The following is a 23297-nucleotide window of genomic DNA, read 5'->3' on the forward strand; positions in this document are numbered from 1 at the left end:
AAAGACAAAGCTGACGTTATTTGGACATGAGAGAGGATATATTGGACAAGGGATGCTGAATTTGGAGCAGGTGGAAGAGACCACAGAGGAGGTTCATGGATGCAGTGATGGAGGAGATGTAGAAGACTGGTGTGACAGAAGTGGATGCCAGGGATAGGGTGAGCTGGAGGCAGCTGATCCACAATATCTTCATGAACTCTCTCCCTTGAGAAACATTTGGTTGTCTAAGGGGTGAGAGAGAAAATGTCTGTATGCTGTCTGGAAATACTCGGCCTACTTCATCACTTTCTTGTCGAGACTGAACAACAATTGACCAGTGGTAATGGGACCGTAACCTAAAATCTACTGATATTTGACTGCATGTCTGCCTTACAAATTAGCTAAGAAACCTAAAATAAAACATACAAGAAAAGCACAGTATATTTATTATTCCCTTGGGCTTTTTAAAAATATATATATATAATTTAGTCAATGTAATAAACTTTCACCTACACTTAATAATCTCAGATTATTGTAAGATTTGCTGTTTGGTTGGTGGTTCCTGTTCAAAGGTCGAGAAAATCCACCTTACTGACTGAGGTTTTCCAGAGCTACAGCAACTTGAATGGAAATATTAGCATAGGCATGCTTCTGGTAATAAAATAATTTTTTGCCTGTTGCACTCTTCTGCACACTCTTGAGGAGTAACTCAAGCAGCAAGGCTTCAGCAAAAACTGCCACAGTGTATGCTGTCAAATTGCTTTATCAGTTTATTAGCATCGGCCAAACACTAAAATCGTTCTCAGATAAGAAAACTGAACGCAAACATCCATATCAGTGTAAAACATACGGGAAGTATAAAATATGTTTATGGAACTTATGCATTTAATTAAATTGGACAATAACTGGCACAACGCTACACAAGGAACTGGAAACAATGGGTTCTCACAACTGATGCAGGGACCAGGGGGGTGGTGGGCATAGACACATGTACAAGCTTTGTTTCTCTTTATTCTCTGCATGAAAAACGAGCACAATGAACACTATTATTTGGCTTCATGATTTTAATGTATTCAAAAAAGACTGACAGAGGCTGTTTTCACTGTTTTCTGCACAAGCCTGACTGTATTTTCCTCTTGTGGTTGTTCTGTCAACAAATATGGCTTTTAGGTTATAATGATTGTTGATGTTTTTTGTTCTTTTTATGTTTATGTTCTGTTCCAGAAGCGACACATTAAAAGTCTCACAGGACAGAAAACTATAGATCAAGTGCGTCGGTGTTCCCATTTGCGTCAAAGTATTTCTAACAAATCGAGAGGAGGGGGTGTGGCACCGCACAACCTCGCACCTCTCTCTCTCTCTCTCTGCTTTGATGGAGTGGTTACATAACAGAACTCGACATCCAGCTAGGCAGACCAACTCCAATACAAACAACTGACTGAGCTCTCGTGCGCGCGCTCTCTCTCTCTTTCCTCTCTCTTTCTCCACGCCCCTATCTTTCATCCAAGTCCTCCTATAGGTTCGGTACAGAGGTAACAGAAAGACAGTCGGCTTTATAAACATCCACTTTGTTCACTCTGCCTCTCTGCTTGTTCCATTTCTTTGGTTTATCCTCGTTCTCCTCAGCACGCACCAAGATGCCCAGCAAGAGAAAGAAGAACAAGCGTCGTATGAGAAGGGTGGTAAGTGGTGGCATGCGCACGTCAGGCGTTTATTCTTAAATTAAGTATAGAGTATTATGGGATTTCTTTGTTCAATTCACTGTAAAATAATGGTCTGCAAAAACATGGATTTAAATGTAAAATACGCCTTTTTGCCTCTGTGAAAAAATGAATGAAGCGAGTGCTTAAATTGTAAAACAAATTTCGTTTACATTTTCTTTCCTTTTTTGCACATTATTTTATTTTTGTTATACTTAAGTCAGTTTGGTGATTGTTTGGCAGATTTCCACTTTGTCGTTGCTTCTCTCAGACGCTCCGTAACCCGTGCGTAAAATCTGGCAACGACAAAAGACCGTACCAAAAAGGTACCAAAACTGGACCTAAATAAATAACATATAAATTTCACACATATTTTTTATTTTGACGAGCATGCTTCTGGTTTCTATATTAGAAGAAAGAGACAGAGAAATTGTTGATTTTGTGCTCAGCTCCTGTGCGCAATGGATGTTCTCGGTGCGCTCTGTTAAGGTTACGGATAGAGATTAAACGTTTATGCACATCTTGAATTTCTTATCATAAAATGCGATAAGTTCCATTTTCTAGTATTTTTTAAAGATACTACGAAATGACCACTTGCCTGTTTTTCATGTTCTGGACCAAAAATACAGTAAGCCACACAATGCAGTGCAGTACACAGTGTACTTCAATACAGTGCTGCTCTTTGTAATTCAGTATGATGAATTCGCTTTGCCAGTTGTACGCTAATTCAGCCGAATGACTGGAGACATGTAACTTTTCAACATTCAGTGCCCAGAGGAAAAGGGGTGTGACAGAAAAGGTGTGTGTGTGTGTGTGTGTGTGTGTGTGTGTGTGTGTGTGTGTGTGTGTGTGTGTGTGTGTTGGAGGGGTGGGTGTGGAGGGAGATCAATGACGCCATACTCCATAACCCAATACTGTTCTTTAGCATATGTTTAATCATTAACAATGTATATTAATAAAAAAAACAACAACTAAAAAATAAAAGCATGCACTGATACACTGTTGAAGCCCAGTCATCCAGCTCTGGTAAGCCTTTTCAGTGCAGACTTCTTCTGGCATCCTTCCTCATTGCCTCTGCCCCTAACCCCCACCAAACTTAAGCTTCTGGCTGGCTGACCAGTGCATGACTCTGAACACCACACATCTGTATTTGGTAATGTGTTGACTGAAGGAATGTCTTGCCCCACTTTAGCCAGAGTGGACTCTGTCTCTCTCATTCTTCCACAGTCTGGCAGTGACAGATGAAAATGACCCTTAAAGTCATTCACAATTCAATTTTATCATTGCTTTACCTCAGAGGTATCAGAGCACAGGAAGCGAACGTGTTTTTGGAACTTTCAGACATATAGCTGAATGATACTCAGGTCACATATGCCTTTGTATGTGTGCATATGTGTGTCAGTTTCACAAAGACTGAGAAATATGGTTAAAACTTTTTATCATTGGAAACAATGTATTACTTTGTCATAGGGATGTTTACAGGTGATTTATGGGCAAAAATCAGAAGTTGTTTTGATTGTGTCTAGCTAGATACTCAGAGATATATGCGCTTTCATACACATGAGCTTTTGGCTTACAGCATGGGTGCAGCACTGCGAATACCTTACTGGCCTTCAGCCTAACAAAAGCATTTTCAGGGAGTGATTGTAACCTGATTATAACCTGATTATGATGTGATTAGCCCCACTGTCTGGCCCGCGGGGCACCCATCAGTGCTGCTGACTCGCACGGTTTCCGTTCCCGCTTCACCAAACCTGTCAGGACCGGTCTGATTCAACTAATTAGCTCCCATTATCTAACTAGCTTTGCTGTGTCTACTCCCAGTTTCCCCCTCCCTCTAGTGGTCTGTACTACTAAAACCTCCATCAAAGCCTGAGGGGGTTTTGTCCAAAGCTAAAAAATATGTTGGACATGGCTGGTATGGCATGCCTGGTATTCCTGGGTGCTAAAGTGACAATAACATCAGTATCTGAACACGATAAAGCCTCAAGAACATCTATACCTCATACACTGTCATTTGCCTTTCTTTGTATTTCACTTTTATCTTTTATTATCTTGTTTTACATACTGAACATGTCTTTGAAGCCATTATAAATGAAGTGTCACTTTTGTTTTGCTTGGAAAGGCAAATGTTCGCAAACTTTGTATTTTCCAATAATCACTTTTTTGAGAGAAAATATCAGTTCATGTTATCATGAGCCAACTACATGTCAGGGTTAAGATAACTGTATGCCCAAAAACTTAAATAATGCCTCTCATACTACTATCAGAACGGTAATCAGATGTTATTGTGTCTTTCCTGCCCTGCAGCAAGCCCAGAGAAGAGCACTTGAAGAACAACATGCTGCCAATCCGCCGGTGAAAGCCAGCCGGGGGATTGCAGTGAGTGCACCCCCTGCAGGAACCACAAAAAAAGCGGCTAAAGCTCCACCTCCAGCTCCTGCTCCTGCTCCAGAAAAGATCTCACGGTCCATTCCTGCTGCTGTTCCTACTGTAGAAACTCCCAAACTAGAACCAAAAGCAGAACCTGTTGCAAAGCCCATTCCAGATGAAGTACAGGCACCAGAGTCTGAGGTTGTGTTGTTGGAGCAGACTCCAGTGACAGCTGAGATTGAAATCCCAACACCTGTCACTGTAGAAGCACGAGCTGTTGAGACTCCATCAGTGAAGCCCTCTACAGTTGAAGCTAATGTAGTGCAAGAGCCTGAACCCAAGATTCCTGAAACAGAACCAATAACTGAGGTAAGAAACAGATATCGCAGCCATAAGTCTCCCATGTGCCTCTGTATGCAGAAATCTAAACTTAAATCATGTCTACAAATATTTCCAACATTTCGCATGCCAGAGTCAACAGTTCTAATGTTTCACCCGGCATGGGGATCACTGCCTCCGCTACTGCAGCTATCCCACCTTAGGGAAAGATTGATCGTTTGTCTTTTCTGGTTTTAACGTCAGACATTATACATTAAGCTTCAGTCACAAAGCCCTCGAGACCCTCTGGCAACTTTGGGTGAAATTTGTGTTTAACGACCTGGAAAGTGATTTCTGGAGGTTGCTAATTCTAAAACTTTTACTATAAAGGTGAATGGGTTGTGTTGTACTTTTTAGTTTCACTACTGCTTGGTGAGTAGTTTACAAACAAGTGATCGTTTTCCATGCACACTGCTAGTAGCTTTGACAATCTGCTAGGGACTAAAACAATCTTGGTCGAGCACCATATACCTCTTTGCCATTGCCAGCAACCATTTGCCAACTGGTTGCAGAACACACAGATTTCCCTACAGGCCAGCAGTTGTCTGGGAGCTGCTGACCAATCTCTAGGCCTGAGTGAATGGGGCTTTAGCAATCAGCAACTGTCAACATCTTCTACAAGCCTGGTAAGTTGCAGTAAGAATCAAATTTACCAGTGTGCACGTTTCATCAGAAATATAGTTCTATGGACATATGAGTGAATGAGGTCCACTCATAGGTGAATGAATGCTTCCTTTAAATGAATGTCACTCGGATCAAAATTACATATTGTTTGTATGAGATTATATGGAAACAGGCTGTTTTTGTAGATGGTTTCTCTCTATTTCTCTGATGTTGCCAGGTCAAATAGTATTTGCTGTGTTTGGGGCCTTATGGGAAAAGGGAGCTGGAATTGTTGGAGGTAGTGAAGCGAAGGGAACAACATGTTCTATTTAGCAAAAAGGTGGAAAGTAGGAGAGAGACTGAAACACTGGGAACAACTTTTTAAATGGCCATTATCACCTACACTAAAACAAAATAGTGACTCTGAGCATGCATGTTTTTTGTTGTTGTTGTTTTTTGAACAGGCTTATTTGTTATCACAGATATTGAGTTTGTTATCAGTTACTTGTTTTTGGTTACTATCGTGTTGTGAGAAAATCTTTAAAACGTTACATCGTGTGCATTCGTTTTATCTTTGCCATCACATAATGTGGTTTTGAGTCAGAGAAGATTGTGGATACAATTAAAAAGCTTACAGTATATGGATGGCTGTTGTCAGTTAATTTTAAATAGTTGCAATTTTTTCTGCAGTTTTCCTCTATGCAGTAATGTTTTCTCAACATTGTTTCTAGCTCATCTATAATTTACTATTTGCAGTTTTAAATTGTAAGTTGAGCTTTGTGCCTTGTAGCCATCTTGCACATATTTTGTGAACAGGATGTTCTGTTTTAGTCAGTAAATTGCACATGCATGCAAATCTGTGCGGCTTCTCTTCCAGCAACTGAGCAAAACCTTTTCCCCAGTATTAACTGGGCTAGATTTCAGCCCTACTCTACCCTAGTTAGATAAGCAGTTTTAAAAAAATGTCTGGATAGATAACAACCAATGGTGTACATGTATATGCTCACATGTGTGCCTAGCCTAAAATCAGAGGAGAGAGGCAGTGCTACAGTATTTATAGCATGGCCTTTTGTTAAGACTTCACTCAGAGTTACACTGTTTCCCAGTTTTCCAGTGGGTCCATCTTATTCACTTCACTTGTGCCATTCAGTTAGGAGTTCTATTTGTAAACCCTCTATGGGTTATGCCCACTGAACCTTACAGGCAGCATACAGACATCTCTACAGAATGACTGCCTGCCATTGTGTAGTTATACTGTAGTGCTGTGGTCATTTCCACTGTCTCAGGACTTTGCTTCCATTCACCATGCCAGATTCAGGTCAGATAACAAAAACTGGACATTTATGCAAAATTTTAAATGTATCATCATTGACTGTCATTCTAATAATGTAATATTTAATGTCTATATTATGAACTTTTTTACATTTTGAGACAATTTGCAAGTTATTCTGTTGAGATTTATCAACGTTTGTTCGCAGACAACTTTTTCACTTGCACTGTTAAAACTATGACTTTTATCTGTAACATCACAAGTCCACAGATGGTGACAGTTGGTCAGCTGACTGACCAAGAGGTTTAATGGGGCTTTAACTCAGGTGCCCCTTGGGCCCAAGAGGCGCCCCACCACCTCTGGATGTGGCTGCAGAAAGTATAAACTCACAGCGGATTCTACAGACTGACTGAGTGCATTTACATTTTTGTGGCCTGAAGCAACAGTCAGTGCAACTCACCCTCTGTGTAGGCTGAACATTTTGTACCTGGTTCCTCTCCTATGTTCTTCCACTCCTCTCCTGTCCAATCTGCTACCCCTCTTTTCCTCATAAATCTGCTCTGCCTCTACACTTTCTAGCCTCTCACCACTTTCTTTATGACTATTTCTCATTCTCTTCTGCCTTTTCTCTTCTCCTTCTCATTTTCTTTCCTTTCCTTTCTGCATGCTGCTTCTCCTCACTTCTGTTAGTATTCTGTGTCAGCTTGATCCCTTATGAACTCGTGTGATTTGAACCTTTACATGTTCCATGTCTAATTGATTCTTTGCTGGGTGGGCTGAGAGCTGGAGAATACTGAATATTTAATTCAATGCTGGGAGGAAATTTGTCTGTTTGAAGTGTGTCTGTATATGTGTGTAGTTTGACCTTTAAAATGAAGAAAATATTGTACATACAAATATCCCATCCCCTGTAAATGGACCTATTATGCTCAATTCTAACTTCATGTTTTCGTTCCATCACTAGTGATGTTTTGCATAGTTCACAGTTCCAAAAAATAAAAATTATCTGTTATGAATCATTTCTAATTGATTTAGAAAGACTGTTGAATTTGATCTTTGTGCAAATCCATTTAGTACTTGCTGTTTTGTTGCTGGAAGAAATTGTTCGGCATGTATAGACACTGTGCAACCACTGCTTTCTTTCCTCAGAGGCTAGGTTGATAATCTATCAGAGTTAAATAAAAAATTGTTAAAGTTACTGTGTTCAAAATCTCACAACTAGATGTCAGTAAAATGGAGACTGAAGTCATCTGAATTCTGTTTTCTTACCTCTCCCAGTTCAAATGCATAATCCTAGCTATGGTAGCCACTGTAGGACAAACAACTCTGGCAGTAGATCATCTGTAGTGAGCATAGGCTGTCAGTTCCCTGTTTACCTCTGCTGGTGCCTATGTCTGTTTACTGTGGAGGAGGCAGTAAAAGGAGTCCGATATGACTTGAAGCTCACTCCTCTCTGATGATAATGATTCTGAGGTGAGTTAGCATGAACATGAACTTCTCTGTTCGTTAGCATTGCTGTATTTGCCACTGTTAGTGGAATTTTGTTTGAAGTGGATCTATGATTGTTGGACTTGTTGTTGGACATTACTTGGATAATATTGGTCTACAACCAGCTGCTGTTGTTGTTTACCTGGCTTATTGACAGTACCTGGCCAAAGACAGTAGGGTCAAACATCTAATCTGCTGACAATAAGTAATTATAATATCTGCACACATAAAAATGCACATTTTTGAGCGTTTGAGTGCTGGCCAGTTCAGGAGATGAGGCTTGAGATGAGAAAGAAGTCTGACATTTTATGCAGGTCATCTTGTCGCTTCTTTGGTGGAGGGGACCCCTTCTAAAGAGGTAAAAGATAGGTACGATTCTTCATATCTTGAGTCTGAAGATAGAAATATGAATTAAAATTTGCCTTGAAGGTGCACAAACCAATACGAGTTCTTTTTCTCCTCTGTCTTTAGCGTACGACATATGTGGCCAGTCTCTAGCCACATATATAAATTAGAAGGAAACACGATGTCCATTTCGGGCGGGGCAACATGGCGACCTCCAAAAACCGGTGCCAGTTCCCTTGTATTTTCAATAGATACATTCAGAATTCATGAGCATGCATCTGTTTCTTTAAGGACATAATTATACACTTAGCAATGTATAATGTACAAAATTATTTTTTAATGAAATAAAAAAAATTTTAAAGTTAAAGAAATGACAGTACCTGGAGGATGGAGAAAAACGTGGAGGTAGTAAGATATCTTTGAATGTTATCAGGTTGTTGTGTGTCACTCAATGTCCAAATAGATCAGTTTGAGTGATTCTGGACAAAAAAAACACTCATATTGCTGATTAGCAGCCTGCAGTAGACTTTGCCCTATATTGAAGAAGAACTGGCACAAGACAGACTAAATAATTGAGTCAGACTATGAAGATTTAAAATATTTATACGCCGCTCTCTGTGACTGTCACTATAGCTCAACACACTTGGTTGCACAGTTGGTGTGCCACTGGCCATTGGCAGCATGGCTGCAAGATGGAAAAATATGGATGAATTCTATCACTATGTGAGCTGTTTGGTGAATCATTGTCTGGAAAATAACCGCGCCTATGAGTAATATAACGATATTGTGATGTGAATAATAAATGGTTGCAAATCAGTGTAAACTGCAAGACATTTATTGTATTCTGGTAAACATGTAATCATTCAAACACATTTCAGTATTAAAAATATCTGATTGTTTTTCCAGTGGCAACATGTTCACAGTATGTAGTTTATAATAAAAAGATGGAACCAAACATTTTTAATATTTAAAATTTTAGTAGTTTTGTATTGAAAGGATTTGAGGGAGAACACAGATTTCATGATGTGAATGTGTTTTCTGTTGCAGGATTATACAGAGGGAAGCAAAAAGAGGGAATAACTGTTTTTCATGGCATTGGGTTGTAATACCCCTGTAATTGCCCAGCTACAGCTATGCTCACACAAAGTGTAAGGGGAGTGCGTATGTTTGTGTTTGTGTTTGTTTAGAAAGCCAGTCCAAATTCCACTTCTAATTTTGGTAAATATTTCCATTTTTGGGTACAGAAAAGACTCGAGCTGCAGTTTATCCTCAGGCCCATCACAGCTACAGATCTGCCACATGAACCGTTTTATAGAAGATTATTTGGCTCTGGGCACATTTTTAGTACTGCTGCATATGGGTGTGTGCCCCTCCCAAAGCTCAACCTTTAAAAAGTCAATACTGGCTCCAGTGCAACAAGAGGCACATATTTTTAACTGCCTGATATACTTGTTAACGTATCCCAGAGTGCCTTTTTTCAGGTTATGTTCTTTTTTCCATCTACACTCTGTTTTGTTGGATGAAGCATGTGTATTTTCATGTTTTGCTAACTTGTGAATAAACTCTTTAACCTCTTGTGCTCATAGGTCACACCCTCATCTGAAGCTTCAGTGGTTGCTGCCTCTGAAACTGAGGTAAATCAAATGTGTATTTTTATTCACATACACCCTCTTTTGTCTCCATTTAAACCAAACACTAGTGTGTTGTATCTTTAGGCTAAGCCAGAAGCAGACTAATCATGTAACAGTTGAACAAAAGCTGAACTTGATGATTTACAAGTGAGCTAGACTTTGATTTTTGAGCTGCTTATGTAGATACTATAGAACATTTTTCTTCAGTGGGAGCTAAAAGAATTGGCACATCATGGAAATGGAATTCTTAGGTTAAAGGTCCCCCTGGAGGCATTTTTCACACAAACATGCTCTGTCAACTTTTAATAGACAAATAAAGCACACTGGTTTTGTTAATTAGTTGCAAAAATTTATAGTTTAAAAAGTAAAATGCATAGATTAAATACAAAGTTTACATTTTACAGACACATAGATCTGTGTATGTGCTGGTTTTGCTGACTCCTAAACAGTTGCAGAAATGATGGCATGCATAAAAACAGTCTGACGCACAGTTTCCACTCATATTTTACAAGTTCATGGCAGCAGTCACTGAACAAGAAACAATTCTTTCAACAGAAAGGTGTTGAAAACTCCTGTGACTTAAGCCTCACATCGAATAAATAGCAGCTACGCTTTTTCCTTCAGGACAATTTCCTCTTATGCAAGCACTCAGATCACAATCTGACTCAAGAACAAAAGTTTTCAGAGAAAAGAATCATATTTTTCTTTACAGTTTCATTGATCTGCAAACAGCTTAATATACGAACGATATAAATGAACTGAGAAATGAGAAAATGGGAATCAAAACAACCCAAGATTACAGTTATTCGGGCTTTTTATATATCATACACACTGCAGTTGTAACTATTCATTTGAACTGCAGGAGTAAACATTATGATAAATGTGATAGATGGGGCGATCGTGGCTCAAGAGTTGGGAGTTCGTCTTGTAATCGGAAGGTTGCCGGTTCGAGCCCCGGCTTGGACAGTCTCGGTCGTTGTGTCCTTGGGCAAGACACTTCACCCGTTGCCTACTGGTGGTGGTCAGAGGGCCCGGTGGCGCCAGTGTCCGGCAGCCTCGCCTCTGTCAGTGCGCCCCAGGGTGGCTGTGGCTACAATGTAGCTTGCCATCACCAGTGTGTGAATGTGTGTGTGAATGGGTGGATGACTGGATATGTAAAGCGCTTTGGGGTCCTTAGGGACTAGTAAAGCGCTATATAAATACAGGCCATTTACCATAGATTTAACCTTTAACCGTGTTCTGATTAATTCAGTTGTCAGTCATTCATAATGAAAGTTGGCTGTTAAGTGTCCTTTTCTTGGTTCCTTTCCAGATTCACACAGTTGATTCTGCGATCATAAAAACTGAGACGCAGGAGGTAAAACATGTCTTGACATTAAAATTGCATCATCATAACGACAAAAATGATGGTATATTTTAAGTAAATGTACTTTTGTTCTGTATGAACTGTACTCTTTAAACTGACAAAAAAAAAAACAAGAGTCACTGTTTCTTCTCTCCGGTGTCGTGTTTTATGTTTTTTAATGTGCTCTGTGTTGATTTTGCACATGGAGACAGAGGATAAATGTGAGAGACCGGAAGAAGCTGAGGCCCTGGCAGAGAAAGGTGCTGTGACTGAGGTCGAAGTGGAGGTGGCTGCCACAGAAGATATTGCCGTACCAGAGCCTGTGACACGAGCCTCTGAAAAAACAGTGGGAGATGCAGTTAGCGGTGGCCAAGTTTCTGCTGAAGGAGAGCCTCCTCTGGGCAAGGTGGTTACAGAGACTGTTGCTGAATCAGTGGTGGAGGTTGTCACAGATGTACCTGAGAGCGAACGAGTGACTGAAGCAGCTGTCAGTCCTACAACCCCAGCTGCTGAAGATGGTAAAGAGGTGTTGGCGGAGGAGAATGCACCCGAAGTCCCTTCTGAGACTGCTATAAAAACAGAGGTGACACCTGATGAAAATACTTTCTTCTTCTCTTTTTGTGTTTTTAGTCTTTACAAGAATACATTGACTTTTTCACATTTTGCAGCCATCTTCTGTTTGTATAGCATGTGTCCTATATATTAATGAAAGGTTTGTCATAAGCAGAACAAACGATCACAAGGGTAAGGTTTTTTTTTTTCCAAAATTTAATAGCAAAGACTAAAGATACACTCTGTCCTGTTTGTTTTTTTGTTTGTTTACATCAGCACACTCCTGTTGATTCTGTGGAGGCGGCTGCAGTGAGTATTTTTCCCTCTCTGTCGATAAAAAAGTAAAGTAGAAATTCCCTTATTACTTGTGTTTTAGATTATTTGGCAGCTTTTGCATGGAAAAAAAAGTACAATCTCCATATATGACATAGCAATGACATCAGCACCTGTGTTTCACAAGGTACCTGACACCAGCCCTGAGGCTACAGCACAAGAGGCTAAACCCAAAGAGGTAAAAAGATTTTAAATGTAATCCTCAATACAGAAATGTACTGCTCATATGCTAAAAACCATTATTTTAATTATTTTACAAGAACAGTTTTCTCTCTTATCTTGTTCTCCTTTGACATTCAGGATGCTGTGGCAATGCTGATTGATGCCACAGCAGTTGATGAGTTTGTTGTGACAGAATCCGTCTCGGCAGTAGAAGTTGCCACTGAGTCTGCTGCTGTCCAGCAGGTGACAGCTAAGCAAACAGGAATTTACCAGTGTACATATGAACCGTTCAGAAAATCACTGAAGGCTGATCAGGTCAAATAAATTAACTGAAATTAAAGGAGGCTTACAAGTGACTGACACAAGAAGGAAAGGCAAACATTTATAGACTAATCCTGGGTGTTATTTATGGTAAAGAAGGTGGGGATATGTTTCTCCATCATATGAAGCAATCTCATTGCTGGAGTGCAGTTTAAATGTATCTTGTAGTAAATATTTAAATGCTTATGTACTGTAGTAGTATTATTATAGCGTGATGCTAAATTAAGTGTAGTTCCAGGTAATGAAATTAGATTTTCAGACTGTGGACATTTAGGATCCGATTTAAGTCTTTCTTGAAATCGTATCTACACACTTGAGACTACAGAATTAAACAAATAAGGAATAAGAACATAAAAATATATGGTTAAAATGATACATTAAATTATAATACAAGGATTTTTTTTTTTTAAAAACGTTAAAATTATTCTGGGTTTTTTTGTTAATTATTATGAGCAGTTGCTCAAAAACCTGCAGTATAATGTTCATGATAAAGACAGAAAAACTGCCGTTGTTCCTGTTGTTACATTTGAACACCATGTCACAAGGATGCTTTCTTCCTTTATTTAAAATTGTGCCCAGTTGGAGTGTATTGAACTTGAGTTTTAAATTATTTGGGTAGCTGGTTCCATCCTGATGCATTATTTTCATTGTAAGTAATTTTTCTCTTTTAGTCTGTTCAATGGAATGGGCAGGAGGATTTTACTGTGTTTCATTCAGAAGCTCAATTTGTTTAGCCATCTAACATACCCTTCTTCTGTGGCATTTAGGAAATCTTACCCGTGAATGACACTTTGAGTGCCCAAACAGACTCCGTGGATGTGACAACTTCTGAGTTTGAACCTGCTGCTGCACCTGCAGAACACACGGTAATTATACTTTCTTAACATTCACATACTGTAGCTTTGTATGGAACGCTGTCTTCTTAAGCATATATTTTGGGAACTTCCCTTAGTTTTTCTCTCTCTCTTCCTTTACAGGATGCCGCAGAGTCAAAATGTCTGGACAGGCAGTCAGAAGCGTCAAAGTCAGAAATCCGTGATGTGGAATGTCAGATGGAAATCTCTGTGGAGTCTGTGCAGCTCAGTTCAGTGGTAATACTTTTTTTTTTTTAAGGAGCATTGTAAATTTACTGAGTAGAATTAAAGTTAAAAATGAGACATTTCCAGTATGGCTTTTCTAAGGTATTCAGAGATGAGCGATAGCTTAATGTTATTAGTTGTTAGTTGACATTGTCTTGTCAATACTATCAACAGGAGATGCCAGTGGAGACGGCGCTGAATGCACACATTGTTCCAGAGGTCTCTATCGAGGGCTAGAGCCACATCACAGAGATCAGAAGATCTATTTTTATTTGTAAGTCTCTCAAAGTACATCATTAACCTGGACTCTTATTATTTCTTTTTATTTTATTTTTTACTTTCTGATCTTCAAATGACTCAGTGTCTCTTTCAGAGTCCCCATTTTTTCTTTTGGAGGACTCGAAGCTTGCAGGGAGACAACCAGCTGACCTTTTCATTTTTTAAGGCTTAAGACCGGACTGCCAGGAAATCGAAGAGACATCCACACTTTGAAGTGCCTTTTCCTGCCCTGGTTTCTGTTATAACATCAAACCAGATGTCAACATGCAAAAAATGTCTGCATTCAAGGGAGCAGAAGAATAAAACATATTGTGGCTCCTTTTATACAGCATTTACCCCCAAAACCACGTACAATGATTTTGTTTTAGCAGTGGAAGCAGAAGTGCTGCAGCGGTGATAATTCTCTCAAATCATACTGGACAGGCTCTGATATTTGTCAGCACGTCTCCATCTCTGTAGAACATCTGCTTCCACACATGCATGTAAATACTGTAGCATTTAAGAATGCACCTCCAGTTTTTCCTTAGGCCCATTTTCAAAACGTGTTGTTTTTTGTTACTTGTTTCAAAATCACTGACTTACTGCTTAGTAGTATTTTTCCACCATATGTGATATATACATACAGCTTTTTCTCTGTCCTTGAACTGTCTCTGTCTCAAGTAAGGGCCAGCACTAAGGTTAGTGTGATGCTAAAACTACATCCTGAAGTTTTAGGTTTACTGGCCACTGGCAGATTTTGAGTGGATGAGGTCAGTTTCTGATTCTTTCTTTTTTTTCTTTTCACCTTTTCCTATTTGCAATTCATCGTATTTAGACAACATGATGTGCTACAGTTTCATGTTGAAGTCTGTGTTCTGGAGGGGAAATGTAATTGGGTTGCTGTTGGGCTGCTGATGGGCATACCTAAACTTTGAAATAAAGCTGTACCTGATTGGGATGTCTGCATTTTACTTTATTATCAGAGAATCAGTCAGTGCTGGACTGACAAGAACTTCAATTTTAAAATCTTCCAAAAACGAAACGTCTGTATAGGGTTTTATTTTGTGACTGTTAAAGAACTTTATGCCTGTTTTCTCCAGAAAATTATTAGTAAAACTTTTTTTTTTTTTTTTTTTTTTTTATCTCTTGAGAGTGCAGCTGAAAAAGACAAATAATAGAGGGACTAAAGCTTCAGAAATTGCATTTGGGCCAGAAGATGTGAAAGAATATTTGCAATAAATAGCATGAAGTCTGCAAGCTACTTCAACCTGAGCTGCACGTCTTTGAACATGGCAACAGTAACTCAACAGTAACTCAAATAAGAACAGGAAACAGGTTACAGTCACCAAAACTGGATAGCAGAAGATTGGAAAAAACACTTCCTGGTTTGCTGAATCTCAATTTCTGCTGCAACATGTAAAATCTGGCATAAACAATGGATCCATCGTGCCTGGATCCCTTCTTCTATCTTCTGTTGTTGGCTTCTTCCAACCGGATAAAATCCTGGCTTCAGTTAAATATCTTTCACTTGTGTTTCCTGGAGCTCCATCCTGGATGCATGCCCAGGCCTAATTAAAGTTACTTATGAGCTTTTCCTAATTTAGAAGACTATTTGGTTCTGAATGTGAAGGCTCCGCTTACCCCACCAAAAAAGAAAGAAAACAACCAAATATTTGCCTCAGGTCAAAATGATTTTAATTTTTTTGTTTTTGCAATGAAATCTACATTCATATTAGTAGGATGTAATTTGGTACAGCACACTGCCGATGCGATGTGTAGTTTTGTTTTTTTGCCATCAACACTCTTTATACTGTTATGTCATATTGTGGATGAGAGACTCAAGTAAACTTCAAGCATCAAAATAACTTTTACCTCTTTTCATTTTGCTGGCCCCCTTGTTTGAATGGTAACAAAATTTCAAAATGGAAAACAGAAGCAAAAATTTGAAAAGTTGTTTTAAGAGGAAAAAAAAAAAAGGCAAATGAATGGACAACTGATAAGCACATAACAATTGAGAGGATATATATATTTGTAAAAGCACATTCGTATTGATATTTGATACTTTGGAATGACAGTAACAAAGAGGCTCACTGTGATCAAATAACCACTTTCCCCATTTCAACTCATCACATTCCACTTATATATATATTAGGTCAATTTGTGTCATTAATATGCACGAATACATGTTACCAACCCCTCCTCCCTCCCTCTCCCCCCCAAAAAATAGTAATAAATAAGAAAACAGGTGATTTGATTGGTCCATGAGGTAAAATGTGAAATACAAAGAAAGAAAAAAAAAAAAGAAAAAAACAAAAAAAACAAAAGGGAAAACAAGGTAAAATGAGTTGGAAAGAGTCGTGAACCCACAATAATAACAAAGTGCGGGACAGGCTGAGAATTAAATTAAGAAGAAAAATGTGGTTGCAGACAAGAAAGCATTTTATCCAACAAGGTTTCTTTATGTTCCACACACCCACACACAACCATTCACACAACCAGCCATGAAGCTAAAAAAAAACAAAAAAAAAAACAGCTCTCTTAACCACCTGATGGATAGTACTTTCATATTTACACTGAAGTGATGATTAATCGACAAACAGACACAGAATGGACCCCCCAAAAAAAACAAGAAAACACAGAGCAACTAGGTTAAATCACCATTTTCTCTTTTTCGATCCTTTAGTTACTCCTCTTGCAAAAAACAAAACTAAATGCTGGAGGTGGGCGAAGTTTAAAGAGACAGAGAGGGCTTAATGACAGTTACGATGGAGATCCCTTCTCCATTTCTGCTACAAGAAAAAGAGCACTTCATCCAAAAAAAAAGAAAAAGAAGAAAAGCTGCTGCCCATGTGGACTACCCTGGTTTAAAAAAAAAAAAAAAATCAAACATACTACCTCAAGTTGTTTAGAGGTCTGGTGTAGGAGAGCATGCAGTTAGCTACATGGTGTAGCTTGAGTGGGAGGGATTAAAAGAGCACTTCAAAAACAACAGACTGCCCACTTGAGTTTATAGCATGATTTAACATCAATCTCAGGAGTGTGTGCAGCAAAATAAATTAGAATGGTACAAGCAGCACTAGTAGTGTTCAGCAGGCAATTGTCTGGAGAACAAACTCCAAAGAAGCCTTCACCCCTGAAGGTGCAGCAGTACAGGTAATACAGGTCATTTTCAATAGATCTTATGTTTAAAAATCCTGGGGAGATTTAAATCCTACTTCTGCATTACTGCAGGATCTTTATAAAAAAAATCCAATCCCTGCTACAGCAAGTATGATTCAGCAGCAGCATTGGCTCTTTTGAGGCAACTAAACATAAAAACTTATTTTTCAGGACAACATTTTGCAAACGTTCATGTTGGCTGACATGCTAGCTATTTTACAGCCACACTCAGTTCAGGTTTGCCACTCAGCTAAGGACCGGTTGTTTGCACAAGTGTCGAGCACAAATGAATTAACTATTCAGCTACAGCTAATGTATTAGTGTTGGGGTGTTTTATCTGAATATCACTATCATGATAGTCGTCTTGATAATTTTAGTCCTTGTATTATCTGATTTTGTTCCCACTTTGTCTTCTCAGTGATTGTTGTTTAATCCTTCCTCCTGATGTTTGCAGCACCACTCAGGCAGTCATGCAGGTAGGCAGTGAGTTTAAGACCGATCACAATGTTTATTTAACTGGCTGTTTATAGACCAGCAAGGAAACTTTCATTACAGCCAGACATGAGGCAAAAGGTCTTTTTTTTTGATCGAAGAAACAGAAGAAAGTAAAGGAGGGGGGAGGGAATGGAAGAGAGGACACCTCTCAGAGGCTTTTTGCCCCTAAGGCCCAATGTGGGCTCAGTCCTGACCAATCTGGCCCAGTCTCCTGTTTTGTTAGGCCAAATCCAGTCCGGCCTGGTCCGGTCTGGTCTAGCTGGAATCCAGGCCAGGATTTTAGAAGAGTGCTTTGGATCCCTGGTTCTCAAACTCTGACCAGGCGTCGTTCAGTTCCATAAAGATCATCTTCGCATACTGTTCGTAAGGCTGGCCCGTTGCCTGAAGAGAATTCAAAGGTTTGGAGTTTAATACTGAATTAAAAACAGAAAAACAAGAGCATTCATACTGAAAGAAGACCGTAAACTCATACTCGAGATTCATCTCATTTCCTGTTGTTTCACAAACAGAGGAGCTGCACCTTTTTTTAAGTTTTAAAGCACTTTCACAGTATTTGATACTGTACCTTATCAGGATGGACAACCAGCACAGCCTTCCTGTAGTATTTCTTCACCTGGTCAGCTGACACCAGGTCTGCCATGCCCACAGGCTTCCAGCGCGTTTCACCCTCCCACAACACTGTGTGTAGAGTTGACAGCAGTGCTCGGATGTTTCGCTCCTTCCCTTCGATCCAGTCCAAGATCTACAGCATGATAACAAAACAAATCTTTACTACTTGGAGGCTACTGTATGAGTGAGCTGATGAAAGCAGAGTTTAACCTGCCAAAAGGCATCCTAGCTGTACCCAATCTTATTGTTGTTTAGTAAAATCACCTGCTACATGTGTGACGCAGTATGCAAAAACGTGGCCAAGCCCAAAATGTTCATTAACTCAGAGATGTCCAATTCTGACCATTCTTTGAATCACTCTTTTTTAATAACAATGCAAACAGATTTTGTAATAAAAAAAACAAAAGACAACTCTACCACGTTTCCAAGAAATCAGTTGATTGCTCACAGTACACACCGCATTATTAGCACAGGCTAAAGATGGAAAAGTCACCAGTAAGGGGACAATTTTCACTGGGTGCCCAGGCATGTTGAATGATGATTTGGAGAAAAGTAGTGCACTGCTGTTTGCAGTTCATAAACAGATATTGCATATAGATGGGATGACATTGCAAACACTGGAAAATCTGGTTGTTTTTGACATTATCATTGCTTGACTCTTTTTTTCTATGAAACCGAGATTCTTGGTCGTCATCCTTGGCTGGCTTTTTGTGTCAGTGGACAATGGTGACTCTTTTCACAAGGATTAGATTTTTCTCCAGGGCCACACACTGTGTGTTTGTAAGTGTCCAACATGCCCTTCACATATTCTGCCACAAGTCTCTTAGCTCATCCTCCCATCATCTCCTGTTAGCCCACCACTACTGCCTAAAAAGTGACTTTCATTGTTGTCTGCAGACATGAAACAGATGAAACATAATAAATCATATTTAACAGCTGAAAATTTCAAGCCATTTCTAAAGATCTGCCAATTTTTTGCTGCCTTTAGACAAGTCTCTATCATTTTTGTTGATGTTATAAAAGCTTAATTAGTTGGTTACTGTTTCCAATTTTATGCATTCATTTATTTTTTAATAATTTAATTCTATTATATTTGAATGTTTTTGTAAATGCATTTATTCACTTCTAATTTTTGCTTTCCTTTTTACTGTAACCATGTTTTTAGCACATTTACCTTTTAACTCTTATGGTTGCAGTCATGGTTATGTGAGTTTTAGATTTTATTTATATCTTAATGCACTTCTGTTTTTAAATGTGGCATATAAATAAAAGTGACTTCACATATGTGTTCAGTTTGCTACCTACCTGTAATTTGAGAGGATCCATGTCTTTTGTGATCTCCTGTCTCCTCATTTCAGCAATGGTCCTTGGTCCCTTCTTGTCAGGTTTAGAAGCAAAACCCTGAGTTGAGAGCAGATCCCCGAAATCATCCTCCTTTACCTTTGGCTTGGGCCCTGAGTGTCAGCAGCACAGATAAAACGAAATTATTTATGATATGGAAATTTTATGGGCATTTATTAGGGTTAGTCATAAAATGAGAAGCCTTTTATGAGAAGACCAGGGAAATATAAAATAATAACTGAAAATCAGCAAAGTAATGAACATAAATATTCCAAATTCCATCTTTTTAGTTTCCAACCTCTGTTTTAAGCTGCTGATGGTCTCCCCTGCTTACTGCTAATTACATACAGTGCAAGGCAAAATTCTGGACAAACTAACTGAATCAATCGGTTTTCTACTCATTTTTAATTTTCTAAATTATAAAAACTTAATTTAACTTTGTAATATCACCGCTATTGTTTTGTTCAAAATAGATAACTAGTATTGTAATCATGTCTCTCTTACCAAATCCAGGCCCACGAACTCCTCTCTCTTCTCTCCCACCGATCACACTGGAGAAGTTAAGGTTGTAGTTGGGTTTAGAGGACTGGGTTCCTGCAGGCTGAGAAGCTGAAGACCCTTTGGGGCCAGATCCAGATATCCAAGGTTTGTTCTGGGCTGAGGTGGGTCTTGCAGACTGCCATGGCTGAGCTTGAGGCTTAGCAGAGGAAGAAGAGGAAGAAGGACCCTTTGTGCTGAAGGATGGCCCAGAAAGATTACTGCTGGAGGAACCTATAGGAAAAAGATGGAGATGAGATAAATGTAAAGGCTTATAAGATTGACAGTCTTCCTCTTTTATGGAAATAACTCCTCAGCTTACCTGAGCTCCTACCTGGCAAGTTGGAGCTCAGGTTTCCTAGGTCAGCAAAAGGATCAAAGGTCTGAGACTTGGCCTTTGACATGGATGGCATACCAGAAGCTAAAATGATCAAAATATACAAGTCAACACTTTTATCTGGTTTCAATTTTGATTTTGGCTTTAAATCTCAAAATTTTTCAGTCACCAAAAGATCTGTAAGAAAGGTTTCTCCTACCTGTGTTGGTATAACTTGGTTTACTGGCAGTGGTGCTCATGCCAGCAGTGGTTCCTTTTGCCCAGCTGTCCCACCCACCCAGCAGGTCTGGTTGGCTGGCTGATGATGTCATTTTAGGGGTATCATTTACAAGCTTATCTGTAATAACACAAACATCCTAAGTGTCAACAATGGACTCTTTCCAGTGTAAATACAAAATGTTACCAGAAGAAAGAATATGAAATCCAGCTGGACGTCAAGGAACTGATGTACTTACTGAGGTTGAAGAGGCTGGTGTTGGAAGCAGGAGTGGCGTTGCTGTGAGCTGAACCAAATCCACTGGTTGCTGAACTATCAGAACCCAACAAGTCTCCAAACAGGTCTGGTCCAGAGGCTTGTCGAGATGAACCAACGCTGGAGCCAACACCAGAACCCGACCCCATCCCAAACGGATCAAAAAGATCCCCCATGGCTGCAACACAGGCAAAGTGACAGGAAATATTTATTAAGTGCAACCCAAGAAATCTCAGAATAATGCAGTAAGCATGTGTGAAGCCTCAGCTTTTACGTTTTTGGTCTGGTGTGGCTCCACTGGCTGGCCCACTGAAGAACAAGTCTTCCTGCACTGCTCCAGTCTGACCAGCAGGAGGTGCAAATAAGTCATTGAGGAGGTCGCTGTTGCTAGAAGCAGCTTTCATTCCTCCCTGATCTCCGTGTTGTGGAGCAGAGGACGAAGTTGAGGACATGGTTGGAGGTTGAGGGTCACAGTTCAACCCCAAGAGGTCAGCTGTGTCTTCAGGAGGAGCCTCCTGTGTTGCAGGAGAAGCCGTCTGAGAGGAGACAAGGAAACCAAGAAAATAAAGAAATGCATGGATGCAAGAAATAAAGAATTTTGGTAGTAATTAACAGTGTGATAAACGGGGTAATAGTTTATTGATAAAATAATACAAGCCAGCCAAAGATTTTCTGCACCTGAAAGTCAGAATCAAACAGCGGCTCGCTGTGGTCACGTGACATTGGCTCTCCACTGGTGGCAGAGTAAGAATAGGACTCTCCTTCTGACTGATCACTCAGATCCTCCTGGTCATTCATATATCCTCCTTCTTGACTGTCTGAGGCATCCTGAGCGCTACGTACATCTATAATCACAGGAAGCTAGTCAGTGAGATTTTCCAGAGAGAAAGGTTTGTAAGAAAATGCTACACGGATTAATAGAATTACACATTACAGATTAACAGAACAGAATATGACAGTACATTACCTTCCCAGTCTAGGGTCTGGAAAAAGTTGCTGGAATTAGTATCATTGCTCATCGGAGACTCTGGTTCTGTTGCACTGGAGCTGTCTGGGGTTTGAGCTGGCTGGGCCGACTCTGAGTCATAAAACGCTGAAGAACCTGGCTGACGAGGCAACTCGGGCTTACCTGCAGTGATAAAGGATCCAAGTTTATTTCATCTGTAGAAGCAAACTTAGAAGAACTTAAAAGCACCTTAAAGCCACGTAAGAAGTAAAACATCTAATATACAAATAAAATAAACAGATGACAACACTTTTTACCAATGCTTCTCCACTACTAAACTAACATTCAGGCCAAGTAAAGCCATGTACCAAATTTGCTGAGGATCTCTTGCTGCTCATCACGAGAGGAGAAAAGGATCTTGGGGTTGAGGCCTTTGGTTTGAAAGCCCTCCCATGGAGGAGTCTTGGTGCTGGGCCTGTCCCTGGGTTCAACCTCAATGTCCAAGTTGACCTGGAACAAGTCTGGGTACTTCTCCTGGATGTCACAGGCATCCAAATCATACCTGAAAAACAACAAGCAGATAAAAAAGAAATAATGAAGAAAGTATAGTTTAAATTACTTGTTACAAGCAGTGCAGCTGTAAAAGTTTAACAATGAAGACCACATTCAGCTGTTAATAAATAATAAGAAAATATAACCTGCAGCAGTATGTTATGGATCAAGACAACATACGTACTTGGCAAACTTGACAGTCGTTGCATTTCTTGGTACAAAGCCTGTGTGGAACTGGATCTGGAACATTTTCATGGACGCCATCTGAAAGACAATTATAAATGCTCTGAAAAGTGCATTTCTTCATATTCATTGCCACCTCGAGGCTTTAAGCAAGGGTGTCTGTATTTATACCTTTGCCTGCAGACGTCCTCCCAGCGTAGATCTTGCATGATAGATCACCACCAGCACGTCTCCTTGAACGGTAACATTGAGAGGAATCTCCGCTTTCCCATCTTCCATCTTAAAATCCCTGAAACATGAGATTGTGAGAGGAAAAGAGTAATATACATGTTAGATTGTTAAAATAAAGGGAAACTTGTCAGGCCATCCTTGTACAAACCAAAAAAAAAAAAAACTTACTGCATCCTGTCATACTCCTGTGATGTGGTGAGCACCCTCTCGTCCCCAACGTAGACTTCGCAGAATGGCCGGCACCCATTACGCTGCTTGTTGAACAGTGGCACTGGTGTCATGATGATGGAGCGAATAACTACAGGCTTGCTGTGAGGGATGATGGGCTCCTCTGCCATCATGTCACACATATACTCTATATACCTGCAAAATTGAGATCATGTAGTATTTGATACATGACCTACTAAGGATGACCAACACACACCAGTCCTCTTTTCTACACATTTTAACTTGAATATTTTTCAATACCTCTTGTGTGAAGGTGCTATGCCTGGTGGACAGCGTTTCATTGAGAACATGTAGACTGCTGCCTCAGCAGTGGTGAAAAGGCGGCAAAAACACAGGAAGGAGCAAACTGCCACTGCTGATGCTGCTCTGCCATCCTGCACACAGAAAGGG

At 39.7% G+C, this 23297-nt stretch overlaps 2 protein-coding genes across 3 annotated transcripts in view; one reads left to right on the forward strand and one right to left on the reverse strand.

Moving 5' to 3' along the window:
- The first annotated feature begins 1464 nt into the window (after positions 1-1464).
- Positions 1465-14497, forward strand: LOC146621590 (uncharacterized). The gene is made up of 12 exons (XM_085368640.1): positions 1465-1661; positions 3990-4421; positions 9723-9770; positions 11080-11124; positions 11321-11695; positions 11941-11973; positions 12125-12175; positions 12298-12402; positions 13248-13346; positions 13458-13571; positions 13734-13833; positions 13933-14497. The coding sequence occupies exons 1-11, from the start codon at positions 1617-1619 to the stop codon at positions 13794-13796; spliced, it is 1410 nt and encodes a 469-aa protein (XP_085224766.1). The 5' UTR covers positions 1465-1616; the 3' UTR covers positions 13797-13833; positions 13933-14497.
- Positions 14498-16202: 1705 nt separating this feature from the next.
- The window catches only part of gak (cyclin G associated kinase), a 31355-nt gene continuing 24260 nt past the window's right edge, over positions 16203-23297 (reverse strand). Inside the window, exons 15-29 of one of the 2 annotated variants that reach the window (XM_085367470.1) lie at positions 23148-23281; positions 22848-23042; positions 22620-22737; positions 22450-22529; positions 22082-22275; positions 21735-21896; positions 21446-21612; positions 21042-21303; positions 20751-20945; positions 20495-20632; positions 20293-20379; positions 19926-20192; positions 19386-19534; positions 18037-18213; positions 16203-17852 (exon numbers count right to left, since the gene is read on the reverse strand). In XM_085367470.1, coding sequence (XP_085223596.1) covers positions 17751-17852; positions 18037-18213; positions 19386-19534; positions 19926-20192; positions 20293-20379; positions 20495-20632; positions 20751-20945; positions 21042-21303; positions 21446-21612; positions 21735-21896; positions 22082-22275; positions 22450-22529; positions 22620-22737; positions 22848-23042; positions 23148-23281 — 2427 coding nt within the window. In that variant the 3' untranslated portion in view covers positions 16203-17750. Of the gene's footprint in view, positions 17853-18036; positions 18214-19385; positions 19535-19925; positions 20193-20280; positions 20380-20494; positions 20633-20750; positions 20946-21041; positions 21304-21445; positions 21613-21734; positions 21897-22081; positions 22276-22449; positions 22530-22619; positions 22738-22847; positions 23043-23147; positions 23282-23297 lie in introns of both variants that reach the window. The other variant, XM_085367469.1, reaches the window with a different exon arrangement.

Source organism: Diplotaxodon limnothrissa, linkage group LG12, assembly GCF_057381915.1.
Source record: "Diplotaxodon limnothrissa isolate DT_005_m linkage group LG12, D_limnothrissa_male_GT1.1, whole genome shotgun sequence".
Lineage (NCBI taxonomy): Eukaryota > Metazoa > Chordata > Actinopteri > Cichliformes > Cichlidae > Diplotaxodon > Diplotaxodon limnothrissa.

Excerpts from the sequence above, each read along its gene's own strand:
- LOC146621590 (XM_085368640.1), top strand. The coding sequence starts at position 1,617 with ATGCCCAGCAAGAGAAAGAAGAACAAGCGTCGTATGAGAAGGGTG. Across the intron at positions 11,125-11,320 it reads TAAAAACTGAGACGCAGGAG|ACAGAGGATAAATGTGAGAG; the intron begins GTAAAACATGTC and ends TTGCACATGGAG. Across the intron at positions 13,572-13,733 it reads CTGTGCAGCTCAGTTCAGTG|GAGATGCCAGTGGAGACGGC; the intron begins GTAATACTTTTT and ends TACTATCAACAG.